The sequence below is a fragment of the Canis lupus genome, chromosome 23 (assembly GCF_003254725.2).
Source record: "Canis lupus dingo isolate Sandy chromosome 23, ASM325472v2, whole genome shotgun sequence".
NCBI lineage: Eukaryota > Metazoa > Chordata > Mammalia > Carnivora > Canidae > Canis > Canis lupus.
Window position 1 is genome coordinate 4,101,838 of NC_064265.1, and position 26,894 is coordinate 4,128,731.

The window sequence follows — 26,894 nt, forward strand, 5'->3', positions numbered from 1 at the left end:
TTTTTTTTTTTTTTTTTTTTTTTTTTATGATAGTCACAGAGAGAGAGAGAGAGGCGCAGAGACACAGGCAGAGGGAGAAGCAGGCTCCATGCACCGGGAGCCCGACGTGGGATTCGATCCCGGGCCTCCAGGATCGCGCCCTGGGCCAAAGGCAGGCGCCAAACCGCTGCGCCACCCAGGGATCCCTAAATGTGCTTTTAAATTACAATACTTCAAAGCTAAACAAACATACATGCCTCAAATTATTTACTTCTTCCAACGATTTATCACATTCTTTATCATTCATAACTATTAGTAAATATACATGATAATAAAATCTCTCTTAGAGTGTATGCTACCTGATGTATCTTTGATTTTGCAGCTTCTATTAGGGCTCCACTTTCAGCTTTATGATTAAATCCGTCTTTGTTGGTGTTATTACCAGTCTGTAGTGGTAAAACAAAGTTAACCAAAATTAAATATATATATATTTTTACCATTAAATATATATATTTTTTACCATAATTTAAATCAGTAATTTCCAAGGAAGCTAATCTGAATCATCTAGAAAGCATTTTCGAACTACAGAATCCCAGGTCTCACTCTCAGAGATTCAGGTATAATAGTCTGGAATGGGTAACAGGAAACTTACTTTGTTTTGTTTTGTTTGGAGGAAACTACTTTTGAGAAGCTCCCATTGAATATAATGATATGCCAGGTTTAAAAAGCATGGATCGTACTCAGGCAAAACTCAAGATTATCTTTCTGAAACCCAGAACGGATCATGTTCCCTTTTTTGTCTTTTTTAACCTTTTGAAGTCCACGTTTTTCTTTTTTAAAGATTTGTATTTATGTATTTGAGAGAGAGAGAGAGAGAGAGAGAGAGAGAGAGAGAAAAGAGTGGGCTAGGGTCAGAGGGAGAGGAAGAAGCAGATTCTCCACTGAGCAGGGAGCCTGACACAGGCGAGGCTCAACCCAGGACCCTGGGATAATGACCTGAGCTGAAGATAGACACTTAACTGAGCCACCCAGGCGCCCCATGTCAGTCCCTTCTTAAAAACTTTCTCTGGTATAAACACTACCAACATCATATGCTGGATTCCTAGTTATCCTTCGCAATGTCTCTTAGCCACTTTCAAGTATGTAATCCTATGGTATTATTAACAATATTGACCATTTTGTATAGTGAATTATATTTCAATAAAGCTGTTAAAATATTTAATAACCCCAAATATTAACCATAAACTTTAATCTGATCACCTCAGAACACTTACCTCATTTTTTCCATTTTTGTTATTGTTACCCTGTGATATCATTTTTTCTAGGACAGCAAGAAGATGCAAAGCTTTCTCAGCTTGATAGGTTAATATATAAAGGTCTACAAGCAAAAAACACACCGCCTGGGCAAATTTTTCTTCTGGGGGGAAAGAAACAGGAAAAGAAAAGTTATAATCCAAAGTGAAGCAAACATACCAGACCACTCCTCCCCAAAAAGTTCTAAAGAGCAAAGACTAAGTTTTGTTTATGTTTTTTAAGATTTTACTTATTTATTTGAGAGACAGAGAGAGAGGGAGAGCATAAGCCGGGGAAGAGGTAGATGGAGAGAGGCAGACTCCCCACTGAACAGGAGCCTGGTTTGGTACGGTGCTCTATCCCAGGGCCCTGGGATCATGACCTGTGCCAAAGGCTTAACTCACTGAGCCACTGAGGCGCCCCCTAAGAAAAATGGATTTGAATTCTAGGGGATCCCTGGGTGGCGCAGTGGTTTAGCTCCCATGTCGGGCTCCCGGTGCATGGAGCCTGCTTCTCCCTCTGCCTATGTCTCTGCCTCTCTCTCTCTCTCTCTCTGTGACTATCATAAAAAAAAAAAAAAAAAAAAAAAAATTGAATTCTATCTAGTTGGTTGCTATATTCTTTTTTTTTTTTTAATTTTTTATTTTTTTTTTATGATAGTCACAGAGAGAGAGAGAGGCAGAGACACAGGCAGAGGGAGAAGCAGGCTCCATGCACCGGGAGCCTGATGTGGGATTCGATCCTGGGTCTCCAGGATCGCGCCCTGGGCCAAAGGCAGGCGCTAAACCGCTGCGCCACCCAGGGATCCCTAGTTGGTTGCTATATTCTATACTCAGCCACAATATAGATTAATAGGATTTGATGAATTGTTTCAGAAATCCTAAAGACCAGCTTTGTAGGGGGACCCAGCTGGCTCAGTTGGTAGAGTATGTGACTTTGATCTCAGGGTCATAAATTCAAGCCCCTCTTAGGCGTAGAGATTACTTTAAAAACAAAAAAACCAACAAAACCCCCAGCTATATAGAAAAACACATCTGTGTCATCCTAGAAGTAGAATTCTGATTTCTAGCTTCATAGAGAAAGGTCACAATTTATACCATCTTCACCACTGGTATTTCTCCTGCCCAATCTGCCCAGCCACCACACCCACAGTACAGAAGAGGAGTATCTTAAAAATGCCTCCCTAGATCCATAGTAAGCAGCTGTTCAACCAGTTGACAGCAAAGGCGATCCTGTAACTCTTCTAAAGCCCCACAGAGGTGCCATCACACTCTACCTCTTCTCCTGTGGGGACTGATCAGCAATCAGGTATTTATAAATCAGGAACTGGCATTAGTGTTTTAAATGCAAAAGAAAGTAATGTAAGAAAAAGACAAAAATGTGAATCACAACTGAAATCTGACTGATTGTGAGTTGAAAACAAACAGCCCTAACAACCATTTCCTGAGTCAGGCTTTGCTACTTTATTTGCTCCCTCTTTGTTCCTTTGCCTTCACCTTTCTTATTATACTTACTCAAGGATAGTAACTGCAAGCTAATTAAGATATAAAAAAATGCTAAGATAGTCTGTACTATCTATTCTATAATTCTATAATTACCCACAAAAATGTCAGTGAGGCAATGGACAAAAAAAAAAAAAAATTGTCCCTTAATATCTCCGAATACTTCTTAATATATTGCCCAAGTAACAAGATTGGGTACACTAGGTAGTGTAAAAAGAGCAAACAAAAATCACTAAATCTTTCCAATCAGAAACATCATTTTTTTAAAGATTTTATTTATTTATTTACAAGAGATAGAGAGAGAGGCAGAGTCATAGGCAGAGGAAGAAGCAGGCTCCATGCAGAGAGCCCGATGTGAGACTCGATCCTGGGACTCTGGGATCATGCCCTGAGCCAAAGGCAGTCACTCAACTGCTGAGCCACCCAGGCATCCCAAGAGACATCATTTCTAACAGTTGTTTTTAAAAATAGAGTGAGGAGGAAATGCTGAAAGAAAACCTAGGTTCATCTAAAAGTAATGTCATTTTTATCTTTTCTATTAAGAAAATCTGACATAGCTTTTTTCTTTTTTCATAAATAGTAACAAGTAATTCCCTGATTTAGGTTAATTAGGTAAAAGTACCAGAGGCCATTGCAAGTACGAGAAGATACAGAATTCTTTTTTTATAGTGGGAGAGGGGCAGAGGAAGAGATAGAATCCCAAGCAGGTTCCATGCCCACCCAACTTAGGCTTGATCTCACAACTCTGAGATCAAGACCTGGGCTGAGATCAAGAGTCAGGCTCAGTCAGACTTAACTGACTGAGCCACCCAGGTCCCCTGAAAATAGGGAAATTTTCAACGGAAAAATTTTGACAGAACATACCAAAAGGTTCTATGAACTGGTAAAGCTTTTCACCAACTGCTATCGCTTCTGTGTACTGCCGCAGATGATAAAGAATGACTGCCTGATTGTAATACAACATGCTGTTCTCTACATCATCTAATCCATCCATTTCTTCAACAGCCGAGTGGACCTAAGAAACAATCAACAAAGAATATGTTCTCACAACAGTAAGAAAACAAAGAGCAAAAATGAAAGAATCTATATGAATAAATAGAAACAACTCTGAATTTTTCCATTTTAACAGGACCTCTAGATTTTAATTATTCTCACATATTAAAAATTATTTTATTCATAATAAAATTCCATTAGGTAAGACATTTTCATGGACTTCATGTAGTGCCTAGCACAAGGCAAGATAAGTCTCCTCCTTTCCACTGTGAAGATATCATCAATGTTTTAACTGCCAACATGGCTTCCAAATTGGTTCCTCACTTTCTAGCCTCCCTGGGAGTGGGTAAAACTCAAAAGACCTTTCCCATATGCACTGTTTTTATGCACTATGTATACATTAGCTGGATTCCATTTTGTAAAAACTAAAGTAAAATTTAAATGTTAGAGGCGCCTGGTGGCTCAGTGGTTGAGCATCTGCCTTTGGCTCAGGTCATGATCCTGGGGTCCTGGGATCGAGTCCTGCATAGGGCTCCCTGCAGGGCGTCTGCTTCTCCGTGTCTCTCATGAATAAATAAAATTTTTAAAAAAATTTAAATATTAATAAACAATAGCTAACTACTTAGCTATGTGCCAGGCCTACTACATTAAACCTTTTATAAAAAATACCTCATTTAATCCTTATCATACTTCTAGGACATAGATATTATCATCATTTGCATTTTATAAATAAGGAGACCAGCACAAAAAGCTTAATTATCTTGCTGAAGACTTTACAGCTAGGAAGTATATTTTCTGATTTTCTTCTTAAGTTCAGGTTTTTGTTCCCACTAACTAAAAAAATAAAATAAAAAAAGGGCTTTGCTAAAACTAACATTTACATCTAATCCCAGAAAAAAAAATCACAATACTTTGCATTTTAATAGTTTTGCAACCATTCTGTAATTTCATTTAACACTCAAAACTGGAATTCTATTTATATTAAAAGTAATCTTTCTTTGCCACTACTGTGATTAGAATAAATTATTTTCTTAAGGACTTACTTGAGAGTAAGAGACTGAGAGAAAGAGAAAGAGTAAGCAAGAAGGACCTCAGGGGGGAGGGGCAGAGGGCAAGGGAGAGAGTCCCAAGCAGGCAAGGCACTGAGCTCTGAGCCCCTGACCACAACCTGAGCCAAAACAAGAGTCGGATGCCCAACCGTCGTCACCCAGGGGCCACCGAAGATTGGGACAAATTATTGAGCAATATTAAGCAATCAACCCTAAGGCTGACACTTCCCTAAATTAAACAGTGTGACTTTCATATACATGACCAACTTAACAACCTTGGTTTGGCTGACGGCAAGGAACCGGAAGGTCCATGACAGACTGATTTGTAATCAGACATCTGCAGACTTCAGTCATCTACACAGTGAGCTTGACAGGAGTACTCAAGTGTTAACAATTGGTCCTCTCAGACCACAAGCTCTTGCATCTCCATGAGTTTGCACATTCTGTATAATCTTCACTTACCAAGTCACTAAAAACAGTCTCTTTAGAGAAAACTCAATTTCCAAAGAAAGACAATACTTCTTCATAGTAATGTAACAGAAAAAAAATGAGCTAAGAAAGTGTTAATTATTAGCCAGAAAGGGGACAAATTAGGAATTTTGGTTTAAAAAAATGGTTGAGGGGCAGCCCCGGTGGCGCAGCGGTTTAGCGCCGCCTGCAGCCTAGGGCGTGATCCTGGAGACCCTGGATCGAGTCCCACGTCGGGCTCCCAGCATGGAGCCTGCTTCTCCCTCTACCTATGTCTCTGCCTCTCTCTCTTTCTGTCTCTATGAATAAATAAATAAAAAATCTTTAAAAAAAATGGTTGAGCTTATGACATAAATAACAGCCACATTTTCTTTTCCTTTTTTAAAAAATTATTTATTTATTCATGAGAGACACACACAGAGAGTGAGAGAAGAGGGAGAGAGAGAGAGAGAGAGAGAGAGAGAGAAAGGCAGAGGGAGAAGCAAGCTCCATGCAGGGAGCCCGATGCGGGACTCGATCCTGGTACCCTGGGATCACGCCCTGAGCCAAAAGCAGACAGTCAACTGCTCAGCCACCCAGGGGTCCCAACAACCACAATTTCTACAACTTACCAAAAACATCTAGTAAGTACTCTAGCCAGAACAAAAACTACTCATTAAATGAGATAAAACATCAAGAAAAATGGAATAGATTATAAAGCTATGTAACTATGCCAAGGATATGACTCTGAACTAGAAGTGTGATTTAAAGAAAGCTAGGAAAAAAAAATAAAGAAAGCTAGGGAACACAGGTACAAACACTTCTAGGAAATATAGGGATTTGGGTGGTATGAGGGGAATTACTGAACTAGCCTTATTATGAATAAAAGAAAAAAAAGACTCAAGGCTGGTTAAAGCATTTCAAAAACAGCAGTTTTCTTTGCTTAACAGGAAGTTTGCAGGAATCTCTTACTCTAGAAAAGTTTTTTTTTTTTTTCCTAGGAAAGGTTTTTAAGGATGAACTTGTACTCAAAGACCAAATAAATGTTCCCTGGAAGACACAGTCTATGGGGTCATAGGACATGTGTACTAGATATCCACAAACATCATCTTTCCTTTGATTCTGGAGCTCCAGATAAAGTCACGGTTAATAAGACTAGAGAAATAATGAAATGTGAAGTCATATAAATTTGTGAAGACTGGGGTAGTTACAAAAACAGGCTCACAGGTCAGAAGGTCTGAGGGTGCCTGGGAGGCTCAGTCTGTAGAGCATGCAACTCTTGATCTTGGGATCATGAGTTCGAATCCTACATGTAGAGTTTACTTCAAAAAAAAAAAAAAAAGAGTCAGAAAGTCTGGTTCAAATCTTGTTTTTCCCCTTCCAGCCTATGTAATTAAAATTATTAGGCTCCCTAAACCTCAGTTTTACAACTGAGATAACAAGCACCTATCTCAGGATTTTTTTTTTTTTAATTTTTATTTATTTATGATAGTCACACAGAGATAGAGAGAGAGAGAGGCAGAGACATAGGCAGAGGGAGAAGCAGGCTCCATGCACCGGGAGCCCGATGTGGGATTCAATCCCGGGTCTCCAGGATCGCGCCCTGGGCCAAAGGCAGGCGCCAAACCGCTGCGCCACCCAGGGATCCCTATCTCAGGATTTGAATGTGAGGATTATGAGATAAAACATAAAAAGCAGTTAATATGGAATTTGGAATCACATTAAGTATTTGATAAACATTGAGTATTATTCTCATTTTCTCTTTTTTTAATAGTCTCTACACCCAACTTGGGGCTTTAACTCACAACCCAGAGATCAAGAGTTGCATGCTCTACCAACTGAACCAGCCAAGCACTCCTCTTATTCTCATTTTCATTGAAGAATTGTTTTTTGTTTTAAAGATTTTATTTATTTTATTTTTATGAGAGATACACAGAGAGAGGCACAGACACAGGCAGAAATGGAAGCAGGCTCCTTGCAGGAAGCCCGAAGTAAGACTCGATCCTGGGACCGGGATCATGCCCTGAGCCAAAGGTAGACGCTCAACCTCTGAGCTACCCAGGCATCCCTTCATTGAAGAATTGTAATAGGGTATTCCTGTAGGGATGCCTGGGTGGCTCAGTGGTTGAGCGCCTGCCTTTGGCTCAGGTCATGATCCCGGGATCTAGAATCAAGTTCCACATCAGGCTCCCTGCCAGGAGCCTGCTTCTCCCTCTGCCTGTAGCTCTGCCTCTCTCTCTCAGTCTATGTCTGTCATGAATAAATAAATAAATCTTACAAAAGAAAAAAAAAGTATTCCTGTAAAGAATTAGGAAGAGCCTGAACAGGTTACTTATTTCTAACTACACCATGTTTAGGGTGATACCGTAGAGTAGCTTTATTCTTATAAAAAATTACAAAGAGCCTGAAGGAGTGAGTTTTTTTTTTTTTCTTTAAGATTTTATCTATTTACTCATGAGAGACACATAGAGAGAGAGAGGTAGAGACACAGGCAGAGGGAGAAGCAGGCTCCATGCAGGAAGCCCAACGTGGGACCTGATCCCAGAACTCCAGGATCACGCCCTGGGCTGAAGGCGGTGCTAAACTGCAGAGCCACCCAGGCTTCCCGGGGTGACTTATTTCTAAATGTATCACTTATGAGGGAGATACTTTAAAACTGTCTACAGCATGACACAGTAATCAGAAGAATAGGCCATAAAGTCAAACAGGACTGAGTTGATGGAGCTCTTTTCATTTAAGAGCTTTGTGTCTTTGGACAATTTATACAAGTTATGTGTACCTCAGTTTTCCCTCTGTAAAATGAGAAAAATTATAGTAGTTGTTTCATAGGACTACTGGGAAGAATACATGAGATGCTGCATACAAGGTTCTTAGCAGGATCTTGTTCCATCATAAGCAATAAATGTCTGCTATGTGATCCTAATCATCATCATCATCATAATTATTGTTATTAATTACCAGTAACAACTCTCTGGACTATCCAAGCTCTAAATCTGTGATGTTGCTGTTATGACCAAGACAAGCTCCAAACCATACATAAATCAGAATATCTTCTATTTAATCAATTAATCATGTCCTGATCCAAAATGCTAGAACAATCTGACATTATAATCAGGTCTTTTAGAGTTATACAAAAAAAGATAATCTCGGCAGCTAATCAGCCTTTTCATTTATTTCCACTTTATATAATTTTTCTCAAAACTCCAAAGCTCACTGAAATTTGGTATATTAGTCTATTCCGTTCAAGTTAAAAATATAATAGAAGGGGTGCCTAGGTGGCTCAATCGGTTAAGTGTCTGCCTTCAGCTTAGGTCATGATCCAGGGTCCTGGGGTTGAGTCCCACATCAGGCTCTCTGCTCCAAGGGGACCCTGTTTCACCCTCTGCTAATTTTACCTCAAGCTAATTTTAAGGATTTTCTGTATAGATTATTCATAATGTCAGGCCAAGAATTTAAATTATTTTAAGAGAGGCATTTAATTCTAACAAACCAACTATTAGAAAAATTCTGAAACAATCTCTGTTTTTCCTGTCAGAGGTTTAAAAAACTGAAAAGGTATACCTCAGCCAGAAAATAAAAGTTTGGTTTAGTTTGCCACTCCCTCTGCTTGTGCTTTGTCAAATAAATAAAATCTAAAAAAAACCCCCAAAAACCAATAGAAATTAAAGTTATACAACATACCTCTTATTTCCTGGAATAATAATTTCATACAAATAAAACTAATGCCAGGAGGTGCTTTAGATACATTAGAAACTGTGCTATCAATATCAGACATGTCACGTTAATTTTCCTTAAGTATTTCTATTGCAAAATTGAGAAAATACCACCGTATTTTTATAGCTAAATTCATTTGTATATCACCTGATTCTTCAGCTGGTTAAGTGTTTGTCTCAAACTATCTGTTGTTGTTTGGTTATTTTTAAAAAACTCAGCCACTGCTGTATTCAAAATTATTTTATAATCATCTTTGTTTACATCTTGTAGGCAGGCAAGGTGCTGTAGACAGGCATCGTAACTTCCAGCCTAAAACAAAAAACAGATAAAATTACATATTAGCTTTAAAACCATATATTCATTTCCAAATATATTTCACTCTTCATTTGAAAAACCCTTTCAAAAGACCTACAACAAAAGTAAAACAAAAGATTTACAGCTCTCCTAAATATACTAATTGAAGTCACTAGATGAAGTAATATTCTTATCAATTAAGCAATTGAGATATGTCAATCTCATCTTAATAAAGCTAGAAAAAAATTGTAGATATTTATATCCTAAGACTTAAACTCTACTATCAATATTTGTGTAAGACACCTAGACAAGGACGCCTAGGTGGCTCAGTGGTTGAGTGTCTGCCTTTGGCTCAAGGCATGATCCTGGAGTCCCGGGACTGGGTCCCACATTGAGCTTCCTGCATGGAGCCTGCTTGTCCCTCTGCCTATGTCTCTGCCTTTCTCTTTCTGGTATCTCTCATGAATAAATAAATAAAATCTTAAAAAAACAACAACAACACATACACACAGATATATACCTATATATGTATAAAACAACATGATTTATATACACACATACATATGTATATAGGTATTTAATGCTAGTAAGGTATAAAAGCTGAGACTAGTGAAGAAAGGTAATATGATTAGTTATTCTAAATTTTAATTTCCAGTAAATACACTTTGAATACCCAAGTATCAAATTCTTCTGCTTACATGTACCTAACCTGATAATCAAGTAAGGTTTTTTTCCCATATCATTTAATGTCAGAAAAGGTAGTTTTGACAAGAAATCTTTGGGGTTTAATTTTAAAGCATAGTCAAGATAAAAAATTGAACAAAACAGTGAACTGAAAAGACTGACCCACATATTTACAAGTCTAAGTTTTTAAGACCTAACAACAACACTGTAAGAGTTAAAACATGTTTATGAAAACACAAAAACTTGGTAATGGCTCAAATTACTCCCATTCCTTTTAAACTCTAATTTTTTAATTTATATTTAAATAATAATAATAATAAAAAATATATAATAATAAAATAACAATAAAAATATAACAAAATAATAAAATAATAAAAATATATAATAAAATAATAAATAATAAATAATAAATAATAAATTATATAATAAAATAATAAAATAATAATAAAAATATATTTTTTAATTTATATTTAAACTCTAATTTTTTAAATGTTAAAACTAAACCTACTATCTAAATTATTACAGAATAAAAATTATAAATTTAAAAATTCATTGTGAAAAGATTCATATTCGACAGATCCTAAATATGGAGCAGATGGAAAGAAGAAACTACTGCTTACTGTAAAAGCTTGGAAAGCACTGGTAGACAACTCTTTCTCTTGATCAGTGATCCCAGAGGACTGACTTGTCCCTTCATGTTTCTCTGCTCCCTGGTCTGCAAGCACACAAGTTTTACAGTTGTTTAGAAATAAAGCTAAAAGAAAAGAAAAAAGAAAAGAAAAAAGAAAAGAAAAGAGAGAGAAAGAAAGAAAAAAAGAAAGAAAGAAAAAAGAAAAAGTAAATTATACAGCGAACGTCCCCTAGTTTTCTTCTTGTCTTCTTCCTGATGAAGTTGCCACAGTTAGGATTCTCTCAAATAATGGTATATTAGTGTTACACGTGAGTTAGAAGCCACTCCTTCAAAAACTTAAAAAAAAAAAAAAGTTTCCCTTAGCTATGGTCAGGTACAATGAACACCCACATTTATGTAAAGATTTACATTTATGTAAAGATTACAACTCAGTCCATCAGGACATCTGGGCTCAGACTGTTGTGTTCGCTTAAAAATATTAGATCTGCTCCCCAGCAATATACTAATGTCCTACATATTCAAGAAACTATGCGAGGCTTTGGAGACAAAAGGAGATTATAAGTGTATATACAATACTTTCAAAAAGTTTATAATCCAGTTTGTAATCTAGTAACATTAAACAATTAGAAAACTACACAAGAACTCCTAGTTAATTTCTAGGCCAAGAATACTTTCATAGGCTTAGAAATCCAAAAGCCAAGGTTAACATGTTTAAAAAGCTTCCTGAAGGGACACCTGGGTGGTTCAGTGGTTGAGCATCTGCCTTCAACTCAGGTTGTGATTTCAGGGTCCTGGAATCGAGTTCTGCATCTGGTTCCCCACAGGGAGCCTAATTCTCCTTCTGCCTATTGTCTCTGCCTCTCTTCATTTCCCATGAATAAATAAATAAAATCTTAAAAAAAAAAGAATGTATATGGATACTTAATCATGTTAAGGAAGGACATTTATTTACTTTAAAAAATTTTTTTAAAGATTTTACTTATTCGTGAGAGACACAGAGAGAGAGAGGCAGAGACATAGGCAGAGGGAGAAACAGGCTCCAGGCAGAGAGCCTGATGTGGAACTCGATCCCAGGACTGTGGGATCACGACCTGAGCTGAAGGCAGCTGCTCAACCGCTGAGCCACCCAGGCGTCCTTCCATATGCATTCTAAGATTAATGATTCCTGCCCTAGAATTTGGTATTTTCAAAATTAGGTATTTTTTATTTGAAAACCAAATTCCAAAATAAACAAAAATCTCTGCTAAATCAAGTCTAAAACTACGTGGGTATAATACTTTTATTTATTTTTTAAAAGATTTTATTTATTTATTCATGAGAGACACAGAGAGAGAGAGGCAGAGACCCAGGCAGAGGGAGAAGCAGGCTCCATGCAGGGAGCCCGACGCGCGACTCAATCCCGGGACTCGAGGATCATGCCCTGGGCTGAAGTTGGCACTAAACCGCTCAGCCATCCAGGCTGCCCTGTACAATACTTTTAACTGTTCTGATAAATGCTTCAGGAAAAAAAAAAAAAAAAAAAAAAAAGTTTTCTGGGGCATCTGAATGGCTTGGTTGAACATCTGACTCTTGGATTTCAGCTCACATCTCCAAGTTGTGGGATCAAGCCCCTCATCCAGCTCCATGCTTAGCGGGGAGTCAGCAGGAGATTCCCTCCTTCTCTCTAAATGAATAAATAAATTTTAAAAAAGAAACTTTTCTCTTTCACAAAAGAAGAAACATCGATCCCAACATCTGGGAGCACAATTCAGTCAAATGATCTCATTTCTCCTGGTTTCTCTTTCTTAACTAAGCCTTCTTTACATACTGTGGTAGATAATTTATTGGGAGATGAGCTGACAGAAATCTTTCTTTTCCTTGGGATTTGGGGTCTCAATGTCAGGTAAGTGACAAGAACCTAAACCACAAAATCACTTTCTAGAGACAACACGACACTTATCTAGTTTTCACAAACTTTGAAGTTTGCTCTGTAAAATTACATAGCAGTAGCCTTAAAACATAGTTCCCATTCTACAGTAAGAAACATACCTGAGTTTTTAAATCTTTTTTTTTTTTAATTTATTTATACGTAGAGACACAAAGAGAGAGAGAGAGGCAGAGACACAGGCAGAGGGAGAAGCAGGCTCCATGCAGGGAGCCTGACGTGGGACTCGATTCAGGGTCTCTAGGATCACGCCCCGGGCTGCAGCGGCGCTAAACCGCTGCGCCACCAGGGCTGCCTTTTAATTCTTTTTCTAAAGGAAAGGAGAAAAAGTAAATTATAAAAGTTAGTAAGAATAAATACTTCCAGGTAACCACATCTACAAAGCCAATAAAAAAGCAGCATCTAGTGCATCAAAGACCATAAAAAATTTTAAATTCTTTAAAATCTTTCACCCTTTTCACATTTATTAAATGCAGTAATAATAATAATTAAGACTTTGGGAATGGGAATAGCAGGGTGGGGAGGAAAGTGACAGCACCTTGAGAAGGTATAGACAGCTATAATGCTATAGATTATTTTAACTTCATTTAATCTCAAATTAATCATGTTATTTCTTGCTTTTCCCTGAGATACTGAACTCAAAATATAAATTGTACTTACTCTAGATCAGTCTTTAGGGGCACCTGGGTGGCTCAGTGGTTGAACATCTGCCTTCGGCTCAGGTCATGATCCTGGGGTCCTGGGATCGAGTCCCAGATCCGGCTCCCTGCAGGGAGCCTGCTTGTCCCTCTGCCTATTCTCTCTCTCTGTGTCTCTTATGAATAAATAAATAAAATCTTTAAAAAGGGACACCTGGGTGGCTCAGCAGTTGAGCTCTTGCCTTTGGCCCAGGGTGTGATCCTGGAGTCCCAGGACCGAGTCCCACATCAGGCTCCCTGCACAGACCCTGCTTCTCTCAGTATGTCTCTGCCTCTCTCTCTCTCATGAATAAATAAATAAAATCTTAAAAAAAATATCAGTCTTTAGAAACTATCCTCTACAATTTGTAAGTATTTCCCACCTAGAAAACCTTCTTTTGATTTAAAAAACCCACCAATCAGAGGTCCCTGGGTGGCTCAGCGGTTTAGCTCTTGCCTTTGGCCCAGGGTATGGTCCTGGAGTCCTGGGATCGAGCCCCACATTGGGCTACCTGCATGGAGCCTGCTTTTTCCTTTGTCTGTGTCTCTGCCTCTCTCTCTCTGTCTCTCTCATGATTAATAAATAAAATCTTAAAAAAAAAAAAAAAAGACCACCAATCAATTTCTCTATTAATTTTTTGGATCCTTTTATTCTCCAACCCCTCCCCCAATTTTCAATTTAGAAAATTGTCATACCTACAGAAAAGCTGAAAGAATATGCAATGAACACCCAAGGGTGCCTGCTGGTGTAGTCAGTCAGCTGAATGTCCAACTCTGGGTTTTGGCTCAGATTGTGATCTAGGGTCATGATATTGAACCCCACATCAGGCTACCCAGAGTCTGCTTAAAATTCTCCCTCTCTCCCTCTGCCCCTCCTGCTCATGCTCTCTCTCTCAAATAAAATCTTAAAAAAAAAAAAGAATATACAATGAATACCCATATTGTCTTCACCTAGATTGTTTTTTTATGTTAAGCTTTTTAAGATAACTGTCAATTCACATGCATCTGTAAGAAATAATTTTGAGGGGCACCTGGGTGGTTCAGTCGGTTGAGCATTCCATTCTTGATTTCAGCTCAGATCATGATCTCAGGGTTCATGAGACTGAGCCCCATGCCAGATGGCTCCACACTAAGTGGGATATTGGCTTCTTTCCCTTTGCTCCTCCCCCTGCACTTGAATGTGCATTCCTTTCTCTCTAAAATCAATAAAAAGTCTTCAAAAAAAATTAGGGAAAAAAATAATGTTGAGAGATTCTTTGTATCCTTTACCCAGTTTCCCCCAATAGTAACCTCCTCCAAAACCATAGTACAACCAGGATTCTAACAACGATATGGCCAAGAAACACAAATTTCCATCAACAGAAGTATCCTTCCTTTTAATTTTTTAAAAAGAGTTTTTAAAATTTATTCATGAGAGACACAAAGACATAGGCAGAGACAGGAGAAGCATGCTCCATGCAGGAGCCCAATGTAGGATTCAATCCTGAACTCTGGGATCACGTCCTGAGCTGAAGGCAGATGCTCAACTAGAAGCCACCCAGGTGTCCCAGTATCCTTTCTTTTATACTTCATAGCCGCAGTCACTTCCTCTCTGCCTCTCTACCCCTAGCAACCACTGATTTGTCACTCTCCGTTTAAACAGTCATTTCAATAGCGTTATGTAAATGAAGATTCATAATTTTTAACATTTTGCCACATTATTCATTACTTCTTTCTTTCACTGAATCATTTGAAAGTAATATGACATTTAACTCCCCTACTTCAACATGCCTCTCCTATTATTTAAAGATAGTCTCCTACATAACCAAAATAAAATCAGACTAAGAAAAGTAATAATAATTCAATAGTATCATCTAACAAATTGTCCACTAATTTCCATTCAAATTTCCCTGATGGTTCTAAGACAAGTCTTTTAACTTTATTTTTCCTTCCCAATCCAGGGACCAATCAAGGCTTACAAATTTCCTTAAATAGCTTTCATTTATTTTAGTCTAGAACACCATCTTTTTTTGCTTATCAAGTCACTAACGGTTTTATTTATTTTGTTCTTGGGTTTTTAAATTTTTTTAGATTTTATTTGACAGCAAGAGAGAGAGCACCAGCAGGGAAAGTGGGAGGCGGGGAGGAGTGAGGGGAGAGGGGAAGAGAAGCAGGCTCCCCACTGAGCAAGCAGCCAGCTCAATGCAGGCCCTGATTCCAGGACCCTGGGATCATGACCCTAGACCAAGGGAGATGCTTAGAAGGGAGATGCTTAATCCACTGAGCCACCCAGACACCCCTCTAATTGTTTTAAAAAGTCTAAGCTAGTTACCTCATAGAATGTTTCATATTCTAGGGCAGCCCGGGTGGCTCAGTGGTTTGGTGCCGCCTTCAGCCCAGGGCCTGATCCTGGAGACCCGGGATCGAGTCCCATGTCGGGCTCCCTGCGTGGAGCCTGCTTCTTCCTCTGCCTGTGTCTCTGCCAATCTCTCTCTCTCTCTCGAATAAATAAATAAATAAATCTTAAAAAAATGTTTCATATTCTGGGTTTATCTGTTTCTTCATGCATAAAGTCTAACATTTATGGCAAGAATATTATGTAGGTGATATGAATATTAGTCTTTTTTTAATATTAGTCATTTTTAATATTAATACTTTAAGTTGGTTTAAAAATCTGCCTCTCATTTTAAAAAGGTGACTTTTATGTTTCAATATCTCCCAAAGAATATTCCGGGCTTTTTTAGTTTTACTTACCAACAAAAGCTCCATGCATCCATCAATAATGGAATACCAATAAAAAGAAATATGACCACTGCAAAGTATGATGCAATGGGCTGCAAACATAGGCATGCGAGGGTGATGCCACTATTTATGACTCAAAATAAAGAAGTCTTTAGACTATCAAAGTCTCGTGATATTTGAATTTCTTATTTATAACAGGGACTTTTTTTTTATTCCCCAGATAGAATGGTTACTTCTGCCTGGAATCCAAAGACCTCCAAAGCTCAAAGCCAGGTGCAAAATGGGGATAAGAAAACATTTTTTAGTTATTGGGAGGCTTTATTAAGAATATATGTGAAGTGACTGAAATGTATCTGGCAGACTAAGTCCCCATATGTAGCATAATAGTACAGAATTTATTATTTTCAACATACAGATGGGACCAGGTAGCACAGTGAGATGGAGACAATACCTGGAATTGAAATAAGATGGCAAAAACTCTAGCACCGCCTCTGAAATTAAAAGGATGATATAGAAGTGGAACTGGGGCAAATGTCAGTTTCCCTGTTTACTAAAATGAGCAGCTCTATTAGATGACTTCTAGGGTGCCCTCCAACTCAGAAATTCAGTAACCTCAAACAAGTTTATAGAAACAGCTATGTTTGTTCACAAAACAACACTTATATTCAACTAAGGTATCAATGGAAGACAAATTTCCACATGGGGGGAAAAGGCAGATAATCTCATCCTCCAAATTTACTATTCAATAATTCCTACAACCACTACCATTACCACCACCCCAAGTGTCTCAGAAGACATTGTTCACTCCTTAACTCTGGCCATGCAGAAAGGCACAACACTTGCCGGGAATTGTTTTGTTTTAACTGTGATAGCTTGGCTTGTACATAATAAATCCAAGCCATGCATTCAATTAATAAATAACTCAGAGACCACTATGGGTCAAGCACTGTTCTAAGTGCTAGGGATGTAAACATGAACCACACAGACAAGATTCCAGCACTTGTGAAACTCAAAGACTCCTTGGGGAGATAGGATGCAAATATACAATTCCAGATGTGAATAATGCTATGACAATAACAAGGGTGTGTGAAAGAGGAGTGGGAATGGGAGGTGAGTTTGAACCTAAATCAGAAGTCAGGCATGGGAAGTCCTGAGGAAACAGGGCTCCAAATGTAAACTGCTTGCAGCTTTTAAGCATCCATCATTCTTTCTAGCCCCTACTATGCCAGGTTCTAGCTTGAGAAACTGTTTCTCCATCTTACACTAACCTGCAATTTCTGCCTAACTGTAACAATAGCAGCTAACATTTATTGAGCACTCACTCTGTGTTAAGCATGTAAGCACTTCAAATAGGTTAACTCATTTAATCTTCAAATCGATCCTTCAGGAGCCTAGTGACTGCTTCTGGGTCTGTGAGGAGTCATTAAGCTCTATTTACATTCATGATATGGGCTTTTGTTGTTGTTAACGTTCCAAATATATATAAAAATATGGAACATTTCATGAATTTGCATATATCATCCTCACACAGGAATTGTGCTAATTGTCTCTATATCATTCCAATGTTAATACATGTGCTGCTGAAACAAGCATGACGTGAACATTTTTGATAACTATCTAGAAATCTATAGTCCAGGAGCATTTCAAAGAACCAGTCCTCCACAGAGCTGACTCTGGGAGTCCTGGATTGGCACATGGCAGTCAGTAAAGACTTCCAACTTCCCTCTCTCAAGAGGGAAACACGGTGCCATGAAAGCAGTACAAGCCTTGGAATCAGTCACATCTTTGGTCTGGTCTCCCCTTGGCCACCTAACTCTCTGCCTGGAGATGGGAAATACATATTAGCTCCCTTCCCCTTTCTTTTTGACAGAACAACTAACGATTCTTACAGTTTCTTAAAAAATATACTTATTTCTGCACTTTAAACATACAACTTGGGACTCCTGGGTGGCTCAGCAATTGAGCATCTGCCTTTGGCTCAGGATGTGATCCCGGGGTCCTGGGATCGAGTCCTGCATTGGGCTCCCCGTGGGGAGCCTGCTTCTCCCTCGGCCTATGTCTCTGCCTGTCTCTCATGAATGAATAAAATCTTTAAATTAAATAAAAATAAAATGTCTAAAAAAGAAAGTAAGAAAAAAAATACAACTTAACAATGAAATTAGTATGACTTGATTATGGAATAGCTCTTAGATTACTGTGAAATCCCTGGTAGACTACATGTTCTTTTGAGAAACCACTTAACACCAAGAACAAAATATAACTTGTGCTTAAGTGAACTTATCAAAGACTTAAATCCGCTCTACAAAAAAATGGTATTTTGGTATTAAAGTTAGTAGATAAGGAGTGCCTGGCTGGCTCAGTCAGAAGACCATGCGACTCTTGATCTCGGGGTCATGCCCACACTGGGTGCAGAGATTACTTAAATATATAATACTTTAAAAACATAAAATAAATGAAAAAAGTTAGCAGATAAATTAGTATTTCACTTCCACTTCAGTATACAGATAAATAAGAATTGAGTCCTAATAGGGAGGAGGAAAACTAATAGTTTATTAGAGGAAGTTTAAAAGGACACTGTTAGGGGCATCTGGCTGGCCCAGGCAGTGGAACATGCAACTCTTCATTTTGGGGTTGTAGGTTCAAGCCCCTCGTTGAGTATAGAGATTACTTAAAACATGAAAAAAAATTTTTTAAAGGACACTCAAACAGCTTTTTCTTTAGAAAGCCAGGTGACATACATACATAATTTATTTTAAAAAATAAATAAAAATTTTTAAAAAGCCCGGTGATGAGTTATCGTTAACCTATTTAAACACAACATACCTATTCTGCAAAACTTTCAGGTGTATAATAACAATAAGGACCAATTACTTTTACTTCTTTATTATTATTCTAAGATTTTATTTTGGGGGCACCTGGCTGGCTCAGTTGGTAGAGTGTGTGCTTCTTGGTCTTGAGGTTGTGAGTTCAAGCCTCACATTGGGTATAGAAATTACTTAAAAATAAAATCTTTTTTATTTTATTTTTTAATAGTAAAACTGTTTTTTAAAATTTTTATTTATTTATTTATTTATTTTTAAAAAGATTTTATTTATTTATTCATGAGAGACACACAGAGAGAGGCAGAGGGAGAAGCAGGCTCCATGCAAGGAGCCTGATGGGGGACTTGATTCTGGGACTTCAGGATAACACCCTGAGCTGAAGGCAGGTGCCCAACCGCTGAGCCACCCAGGCATCCCTATTTAATTATTTTAGATCCTATGTTCTTTTAAAAGATGTTATTTGAGAGAGAGGGAGAGGGAGAGAGAGAGAGAGAGCATGTGCGCAGGGGAAGAACAGAGGGAGAGAGACAACCAGACCCTGCCCTGAGTGTGAAGTCCTATGTGGGGCTCGATCCCATTACTCTGAGATTATGACCTGAACCAAAACTAACAGCTGGATGTTTAATAGACTGAGACACCCAGGTGCCCCAGATTTTATTTTTCAAGTAATCTCTACTTAACGTGGAGCTTGAATTCACGACCCTGAGAGCAAGAGTTGCATGCTCTACTGACTGAGCCAGCCAGGTGCCCCAGAGCCAATTACCTGTAAATGTGTAAAAATGGGACATAGGATTTTGGGACCAGAAAGTGAAGAGTGCGTTCAGAGTGAAGCATAACCCTCAAACGCATGTACAACTGTCATACAATTTTAACAATGAACACACTTCAAAAATTTTTAGGAAACTCAAAATGTTTACTACATTTATCTTCCCTCATAAGGAAGTACATACACTAAATTTAAAGCAAATGTCAAAATTTCTTAGTTTGCCATCAAGCTACCTCCATACCTTCTTCTAAAATATACCCTCTCTAGGTTACAGTCTTTAATAGGACTTCTGGGCCCAACTGCCGAAGAGTGATTTATAAAAACTTCAAAGCAACGGGAAATAACCCAATAATTCATCAACGCACTGAAGAGTTAAAGCTTCTACTTTCCATCATTATCCTCCAGGAATTGTAAAAGTCCCCTACAATCTTCCTGGGAAAGAGAGAAGCCAACTTTAAGATAAATAAATAAACCAGACTCTAAGGCTTACAAGAGACTCTGAAATTCCCATTTCTAGACATTTCAGAGAACTGAGCTCAAGAATTAGCCTTTTACAAGTTAATCAACCATTATTTTATCTGCATTTTTTACTTCAAGATAAAACTTTAAAAACAAAAGCACTCCCATGGGATTACTATTTTCCTTGTTATCTTTCTGTACTTCTTGAGTTTTCTGTAAGGAATAAGTGTTATTTTCATAATCAGTTTCTTTTTTTCTTTTTTTTTTTTTTAAATTTTTATTTATTTATGATAGTCACAGAGAGAGAGAGAGAGAGAGAGAGGCAGAGACATAGGCAGAGGGAGAAGCAGGCTCCATGCACCGGGAGCCTGATGTGGGATTCGATCCCGGGTCTCCAGGATCGCGCCCTGGGCCAAAGGCAGGCGCCAAACCGCTGCGCCACCCAGGGATCCCTCATAATCAGTTTCTAAAACATTATTTGTAACTTCTGAGTTCTTACCAGAAAGAGCCTGCACATAATTCCACAATGTGTCTTTATTTGTCCAAAAGTAGTCTCCATTGCCAACTGTAAGAGTGTATGGCCGTTCATCCATTAGCTTGACTTTCCTTCTACTCTGGCTTAACGAACATGGTTGACTTTCCAGGCATACAGAGCTCTTAGGCACACAAACCTTGACACCCTTTAAGCCAATAGGCTTCATTTTGAACCAAACAATTTCCTTTAGGTTTGAACTAAGTAGAAAAGAAATACGCTGCTTTTTCAAAACTGAAATAAGTCAGTTAACTGAAAGCACAGACACATTCCAATACAGAATGTTAACAACTGAAATCTGATTGGAGGAGGGTCTTCCACACAAAGTACACTTTTCAAAATACAGCTCCAATGATATTCAAGAAAGACATTTTTCCCCCAAAGGAATAAGGAATGTTAAGGCCTAAGAAAACCTACCAGTAAGGTCACAAAGTAGTGTTGATGCCTTTGTGAAGGTAAGTTTAAAAAAAAAAAAAAAAAAGCAGCATGCCGGTGCACCTGGGTGGCTCAGTGGCTGAGCATCTGCCTTTGGCTCAGGTCATGATCCTGGAGTCCTGGGATCGAGTACCGCTCAGGCTCCCCATAGGGAGCCCACTTCTCCCTCTGCCTATGTCTCTGCCTCTCTCTGTGTGTCTCTCATGAATGAATAAAATAGAATTAAAAGAAAATAAAGGATGCCAGTTCAAAGAAAAATAATTCAGGTTTGCCGAAGTCACCATACAGCTGAAGTTCACAAATCTCACATGTGGTTTTCTATCACTTGGACAAGTGTCTCTGACTTATCAAAATCCTACATATACCAGCTGATTACTACAAAGCTTAGAGAAATATGTGACCAGCAATGCCTGACTTGAGTACCTTGTCCATGAAAAATAGTCAAATAAATCATCCTAAAACACTGTTGGTATTTCCTTGGTCAAAAATGAAAGTTTCACGTTACTTTTATAGTTATATAGGGACACAAACCTTGTAAATCTCCCACTGCCCCGTTGATCTTTGTCTTTGGTTGGTCTCCCATCAACCCCTCCTCTACAATTTGATTGAAATACAAATCAGGGTGTGAGAACTGCTGGCAGATCAGTCACTGAGAAGCCACACAATCCAGAAACACAGGTTACTTTGTTACTCATGGAGTCTTTACCAATTGGAAACAGAGAATGGGAGGAAACTGGACAGATAAATTATCCCTTTTTTCTCTCTCATATGGACTATTCTGAAGTAGTTTCTCCTTGAAACCCTTTCAGAAAAATCGCTTATGCAAGTGACCTGCTCTGCCTCCTGGCTCAAGGTGAAACAGGAGCCAGGTATGTAATATACTGCACCTTCCTTTCTTCTCTCTCTCTCACTTCTACTGTGCCTTTGTACCTTTCAAATAAAAAGCACTTTACCTGGGCTCTGCTTCTCAGAGGAGATGAGCTAAAACATACACTTTACCTCAGGTGATACACCCAAGCTACAACTCTATGAGGTAAATAAATTAAGATGCTATTGGGGGCACCTAAGTGGCCCAGCTGGTTGAACATCCAACTCTCAGTTTCAGCTCAGGTCATGATCTTGCAGTTGCAGGATTGAGCCCCATGTCATGCTCCATGCAGAGTCTGCTTCAGATTCTTTCTCCCTCTTTCTCTTAAACAAATAAATAAAATCTTGAAAATAAAACCTTTTTTTTTTTTTTAAGGTTTTATTTATTTATTCATCAGAGAGAGGCAGAGACACGGACAGAGGGAGAAGCAGGCTCCATGCAGGGAGCCTGACGTGGGACTGGATCCTGGGACTCCAGGATCAGGCCCTGAGTCGAAGGTAGGCACTAAACCACTGAGCCACCCAGGGATCCCCTTGAAAATAAAGCTTAAAAAAAAAGCTATTAGTAAATTAGGCTGGCCCATATGGTAGTGCGTACAACTCTTGGTCTCGGGGTTGTTAAGTTTGAGCTCCACATCAGGTGTAGAGGTTACTTACAAAAAAAAAAAAAAAAGTTAGAAAACTGTTAGGACGCCCATTTTACAAATGAAGAAACTGAGGTTCAACTAAGAACTTTTCCTAAGGAACAAGTTTTTCTGCTCACCTACTACACCCAATCAGTCACAAATTCTGCCAGTTTCACTCCTTAAACATTTCTCGCATCTGCCTCTCCTCACCACCTACCACTTACGCCAAAGTTAATATTATCCTACATTTAAAAAAAAATTAGGGCCTGACATTATGTCATTTTAATCCTTTACTAATGCTGAGACATAGATAATGTTATCATTCTCCTTCTACACAGAGGAAAGGTGAGGCTTAAAAGGTCTTAAAATTTAACCAAGGGGCACCGGACTGGCTCAGCTGGTTAAGCATCTAACTCATTTATATATTTATGAGAGAGAGAGAGAGAGAGAGTGTGTGTGTGTGTGTGTATGTGTGTAGGAGAGAGGGGCAAAGGGAGAATCTCAAGGAGACGCCCTGCTGAGCATAGAGCCCCACATGGGGCTTGATCTTGCGACCCTGAAATCATGACCTGAGCGGAAATCAAGAAACCACTTAACCAACTGAGCCACCCAGGTGCCCCAAGTGTCTGACTCTTGATTTCAGCTCAGGTCTTGATCATAAGTGTCCCTGTTTGTTTTTTTCAGAGATTTTATTTATTTATTCATGAGAGACAGAGAGAGGCAGAGACATAGGCAGAGGGAGAAGCAGGCTCCCTGCAGGAAGCCTGATGCAGGACTCAATCCCAAGACCCTGGGATCACGACCTGAGCCATCCAGGTACCCCCTGTTTACATGTTAATCTGTGTTTCATACTGTAAGATTCATGACTAAAGAGATTGTTAGTGCCTGGCAAAGCGGGCCACGGGTAAATATTTACTGAATAAATTAATAGCACAACATGAGCTGGCTTTAGCTCTTCTCTGGGCTTCCAGTCTTGTTGCACTTAAATCTACCCCTCCCACACGGTGATCAGTTACTTTCTTACCTAATTAAGAATAAGCACACAATACCCTCCATGACAGGGAACTGAGCCCAGGAGCTCAGAGATGAAGCAGCATATAAACAGACTTCGGGGAGAGTGTTTACCAGATAGAGAAGAGAAAGGAGGGCATTACTACTCAGCAGCTCAAAAGTACACAATGCTTTTGGAGAGAGTCACTTCTGGTGTGAAGAGCTAGGTGTGTCGATATAGAAACATCAGCCGGAAACAGACCAAGAAGTTTCACAAATAGCATTTAGGAGTGAGGATTTGAGGCACACAAGATGGTACAATCTTAGGAAGTTTATAGGCACAGGAATGGTATGTTCCAATTAGTGTTTTAGAAATAAAAAGACAGCAGTGAAAAAAAATGGGCTGGATAGAAAGAGAACCAAACAGCAGGGATCCCTGGGTGGCGCAGCGGTTTGGCGCCTGCCTTTGGCCCAGGGCGCGATCCTGGAGACCCGGGATCGAATCCCACGTCGGGCTCCCGGTGCATGGAGCCTGCTTCTCACTCTGCCTGTGTCTCTGCCTCTCTCTCTCTCTCTGTGATGACTATCATAAATAAATAAAAATTAAAAAAAAAAATCTTTAAAAAAAAAAAGAACCAAACAGCAGTCAGAAAGCTGCTTAATGTGAAAGAGACCACATTAAGAGATAAAGGCTAGAATCACAGCAGGTGAAATGGGGATGGACAGGAGAGATTCAAGGGAGCCACATAAAACAGTCATCTACTTAACACAAATTTAACATTACCTAGTTAAGAAGTTTCCTACAATATGGCCAATAAATTTCAACCAAAGACACAGCCCCAAATAACTCTGGACTTTATTCCTCCACTACACGTTTTAGATAGCTACGTTACATGACAATATTACATATGTACTACCAACGGATGTGCCACTATGATAGGTCTGTCTCTCACAGACTGAGCAGTTGGTCCTCAAAGGCAGGGAGTGTGTCATATCCAATTCTTCAACATCCAAGGCAGTGCCTGGTACTCAATCTTTGAGTTAATCAACAGGTAGAAGAATGCTCTTTGACAGGTAGGACTTGAAAACTAGAAGGGCTTTCAGCCTAAAAAGGTTATTCCAGGCAAGTGCAATGATATGGTTAAATAAACCTGGGGAAACAGATACACTGCCTTCAGTTAGGAAGATGTGGGTCCCCTTGATCCAGCCTTGGACAAATCATGCTTATTTCCTACCTGGAACACTCTCCTTATCCATTCCACCCCATTCCATATGGCTCACTCCTTCACTTCATGCGGTATCTGCTCAGATAGCAGCACCTCAGCAGAGGCTTTCTGTGAGCAGCCTACCTAAAACTCTATAGCATACTCCATCAACATCGCTTTGTAAACCTTTTCTCTATTGTTTTTCTTCTCGGATTACTGATGAGATGTTTCAACAATTTCATTCATCTGCACCTATCTTAGGACTAGCTCACTTTCACTTCAAATCAAGTCCGTCTGTCAGTTATCGAGATCAAAACCTACAGAGTATTGAGACTCTCCTTTCTTTCTTTAAAATTTTACTGTAAAAAGTCTAAGTGTTGACCACTTGTAAGATCTGTCAGTTAAGTTCTCCCAACATAACTTGAGATGCCACCGGGAACACTAATTTCTTTACAGGACACCGCAGGCAGACCGTCCCAGAGGCAGGCAGGAAAGAACTGTACATAACGTAATGGAGAAGACTCTAGGAATGGGCCAGTAAGTGATCCGTAAAGAAAATAATCGAGATTAAATTAATTAACCGTGAGGAACTAGGAGAAAATGGGTTGTCAACGCAAGATATCTGAGAGCACACAACGACGAGAGACACTCTGATCGTAGTAGGTCTAGGGAGCCGTTGGGCAGTCTTCACAAGGCTAACTTCACAGTCCGTCGCTGACCACAGGCCGGGGCCTGTGCGGCCAAGGAGCCCGGGCGAGTCCCACCCTGAGCCGGGGGACACAAGGCAGCCGCGCGCTCGGGCCCCGCGGTGGACTCTCCATGTTCTGCTTCCCCGCTGGAACACCGAGAAGCCTGTGAAGTGGCTGGGTAAGTCTAAGTCAGATATTCTGCAGACGGGGGCAAAGGCGATCGCCAGCGGCTTCACGCTGCACTTAAGTGAAAACCTCTCGGACCTGGGGGGAAAGGCTCACACTTGGGACGGCTGGGTGAGGGGACAGGGGAGCGGAATGCACACCCAAACGAAAGTCGCCCTGGGGTCCCCACCGACTCCGCGCCAGGGCCAACCCCCGCGGGCGTCCCACCCGCATCAGCACCCGGCCGCGGGCGCCTCACCTGCAGGCTTGTCTGCAGCCATCTTCCTACCCCAGTTCAGGTTCTTCCCGCAGGTGGCGTGGCCTCGGCTCCAGCTGCCCAGCCGGCTCCGGTCCTGGGCTTCGGAAAACCAGTCCACCCCGGCTCCGGACCCCCGGTTCCGGCCGAGGAGCGGGCAGGCGGCGCGCTGAGGAAGTGACGAAGGCTAGTTCGCGTCGTCTAGCAACAAGAGGCGGCGGCCCCGGCCGCGGAGGCCCACCGGATCCCGCCAGGCGCGCCTTCCGGGCCGCGGCATCCCTGTACGCACCACTTCCGGGGGCCGCCGCGGGTGTGGGAACGCAGCCCGGCCACGCCCCACGCTGGCGTCCCGCGGCGCCCCGCCCCCTACGGCGTGTGCGTGCAGGCAGCGTGCACGCGCGCCCGACCCGCTGGTCACGTGCCCGCTGGGGGCGGGGGCGGGGGCGGGGGGCGGGGAGGGGTCTGCACGCGGGTACCTCTCACCCTGCTGAAAATTCCCCGGAGTCTGCGTTTCCGTCCTGCATTTTACGTAGGATTACGGTAATACCGCCTGGCACCTGCGTGCTCAGCACTGCGGCCTGCGCTTGGCCTGTACGCGGTTCACTCATTTCTCACAACTCTGAGAAGGCACGGTTGCAGTTCCTGTTTGTTTATTTAGTTTTAAATATATTTTTAAAGATTTTATTTATTCATGAGAGACTCGCAGTTCCTGCTTAAAAACAAAACATTTTACTTTAGGGGATCCCTGGGTGGCGCAGCGGTTTGGCGCCTGCCTTTGGCCCAGGGCGCGATCCTGGAGACCCGGGATCGAATCCCACGTCGGGCTCCCGGTGCATGGAGCCTGCTTCTCCCTCTGCCTGTGTATTTGCCCCTCTCTCTATGTGTGACTATCATGAATAAGTAAATCTTAAAAAAAAATTTTTTTAAATTTTATTTATTTATTCATGAGAGACCGACAGAGACAGGCAGAGGGAGAAGCAGGCTCCATGCAGGGAGCCCGATGTGGGACTCGATCCAGGGACCCCAGGATCATGCCCTGAGCCAAAGGCGGATACTCCACCACTGAGCCACGCAGGTGCCCCCAGACATTTTATTTTAGAATAGTTTTGGGTTTGCAGAAAAATTGCGGAGATGTTACATAGAGTTCTTGTATACTCCTCACCTAGTTTCCACT

General features: G+C 40.3%; 1 protein-coding gene and 1 non-coding gene across 9 annotated transcripts in view; both read right to left on the reverse strand.

Annotated features, from left to right (window-relative positions):
- Nucleotides 1–26,027, reverse strand: part of CNOT10 (CCR4-NOT transcription complex subunit 10) — a 75,079-nt gene extending 49,052 nt beyond the window's left edge. For 2 of the 8 annotated variants that reach the window (XM_049099652.1, XM_035705009.2), the window contains exons 1-6: nucleotides 25,724–26,027; nucleotides 10,576–10,670; nucleotides 9,125–9,286; nucleotides 3,639–3,789; nucleotides 1,254–1,396; nucleotides 339–425 (exon numbers count right to left, since the gene is read on the reverse strand). In XM_049099652.1, coding sequence (XP_048955609.1) covers nucleotides 339–425; nucleotides 1,254–1,396; nucleotides 3,639–3,789; nucleotides 9,125–9,286; nucleotides 10,576–10,670; nucleotides 25,724–25,745 — 660 coding nt within the window. In that variant the 5' untranslated portion in view covers nucleotides 25,746–26,027. Of the gene's footprint in view, nucleotides 1–338; nucleotides 426–1,253; nucleotides 1,397–3,638; nucleotides 3,790–9,124; nucleotides 9,287–10,575; nucleotides 10,710–20,454; nucleotides 20,731–25,723 lie in introns of those variants that run through there. The other 6 variants (XM_035705006.2, XM_035705005.2, XM_035705007.2 and 3 more) reach the window with 4 other exon arrangements.
- Nucleotides 17,393–17,501, reverse strand: LOC112668934 (U6 spliceosomal RNA). The gene has a single exon (XR_003141958.1). It is a non-coding gene; the product is annotated as a U6 spliceosomal RNA (small nuclear RNA).
- Nucleotides 26,028–26,894: the final 867 nt, after the last annotated feature.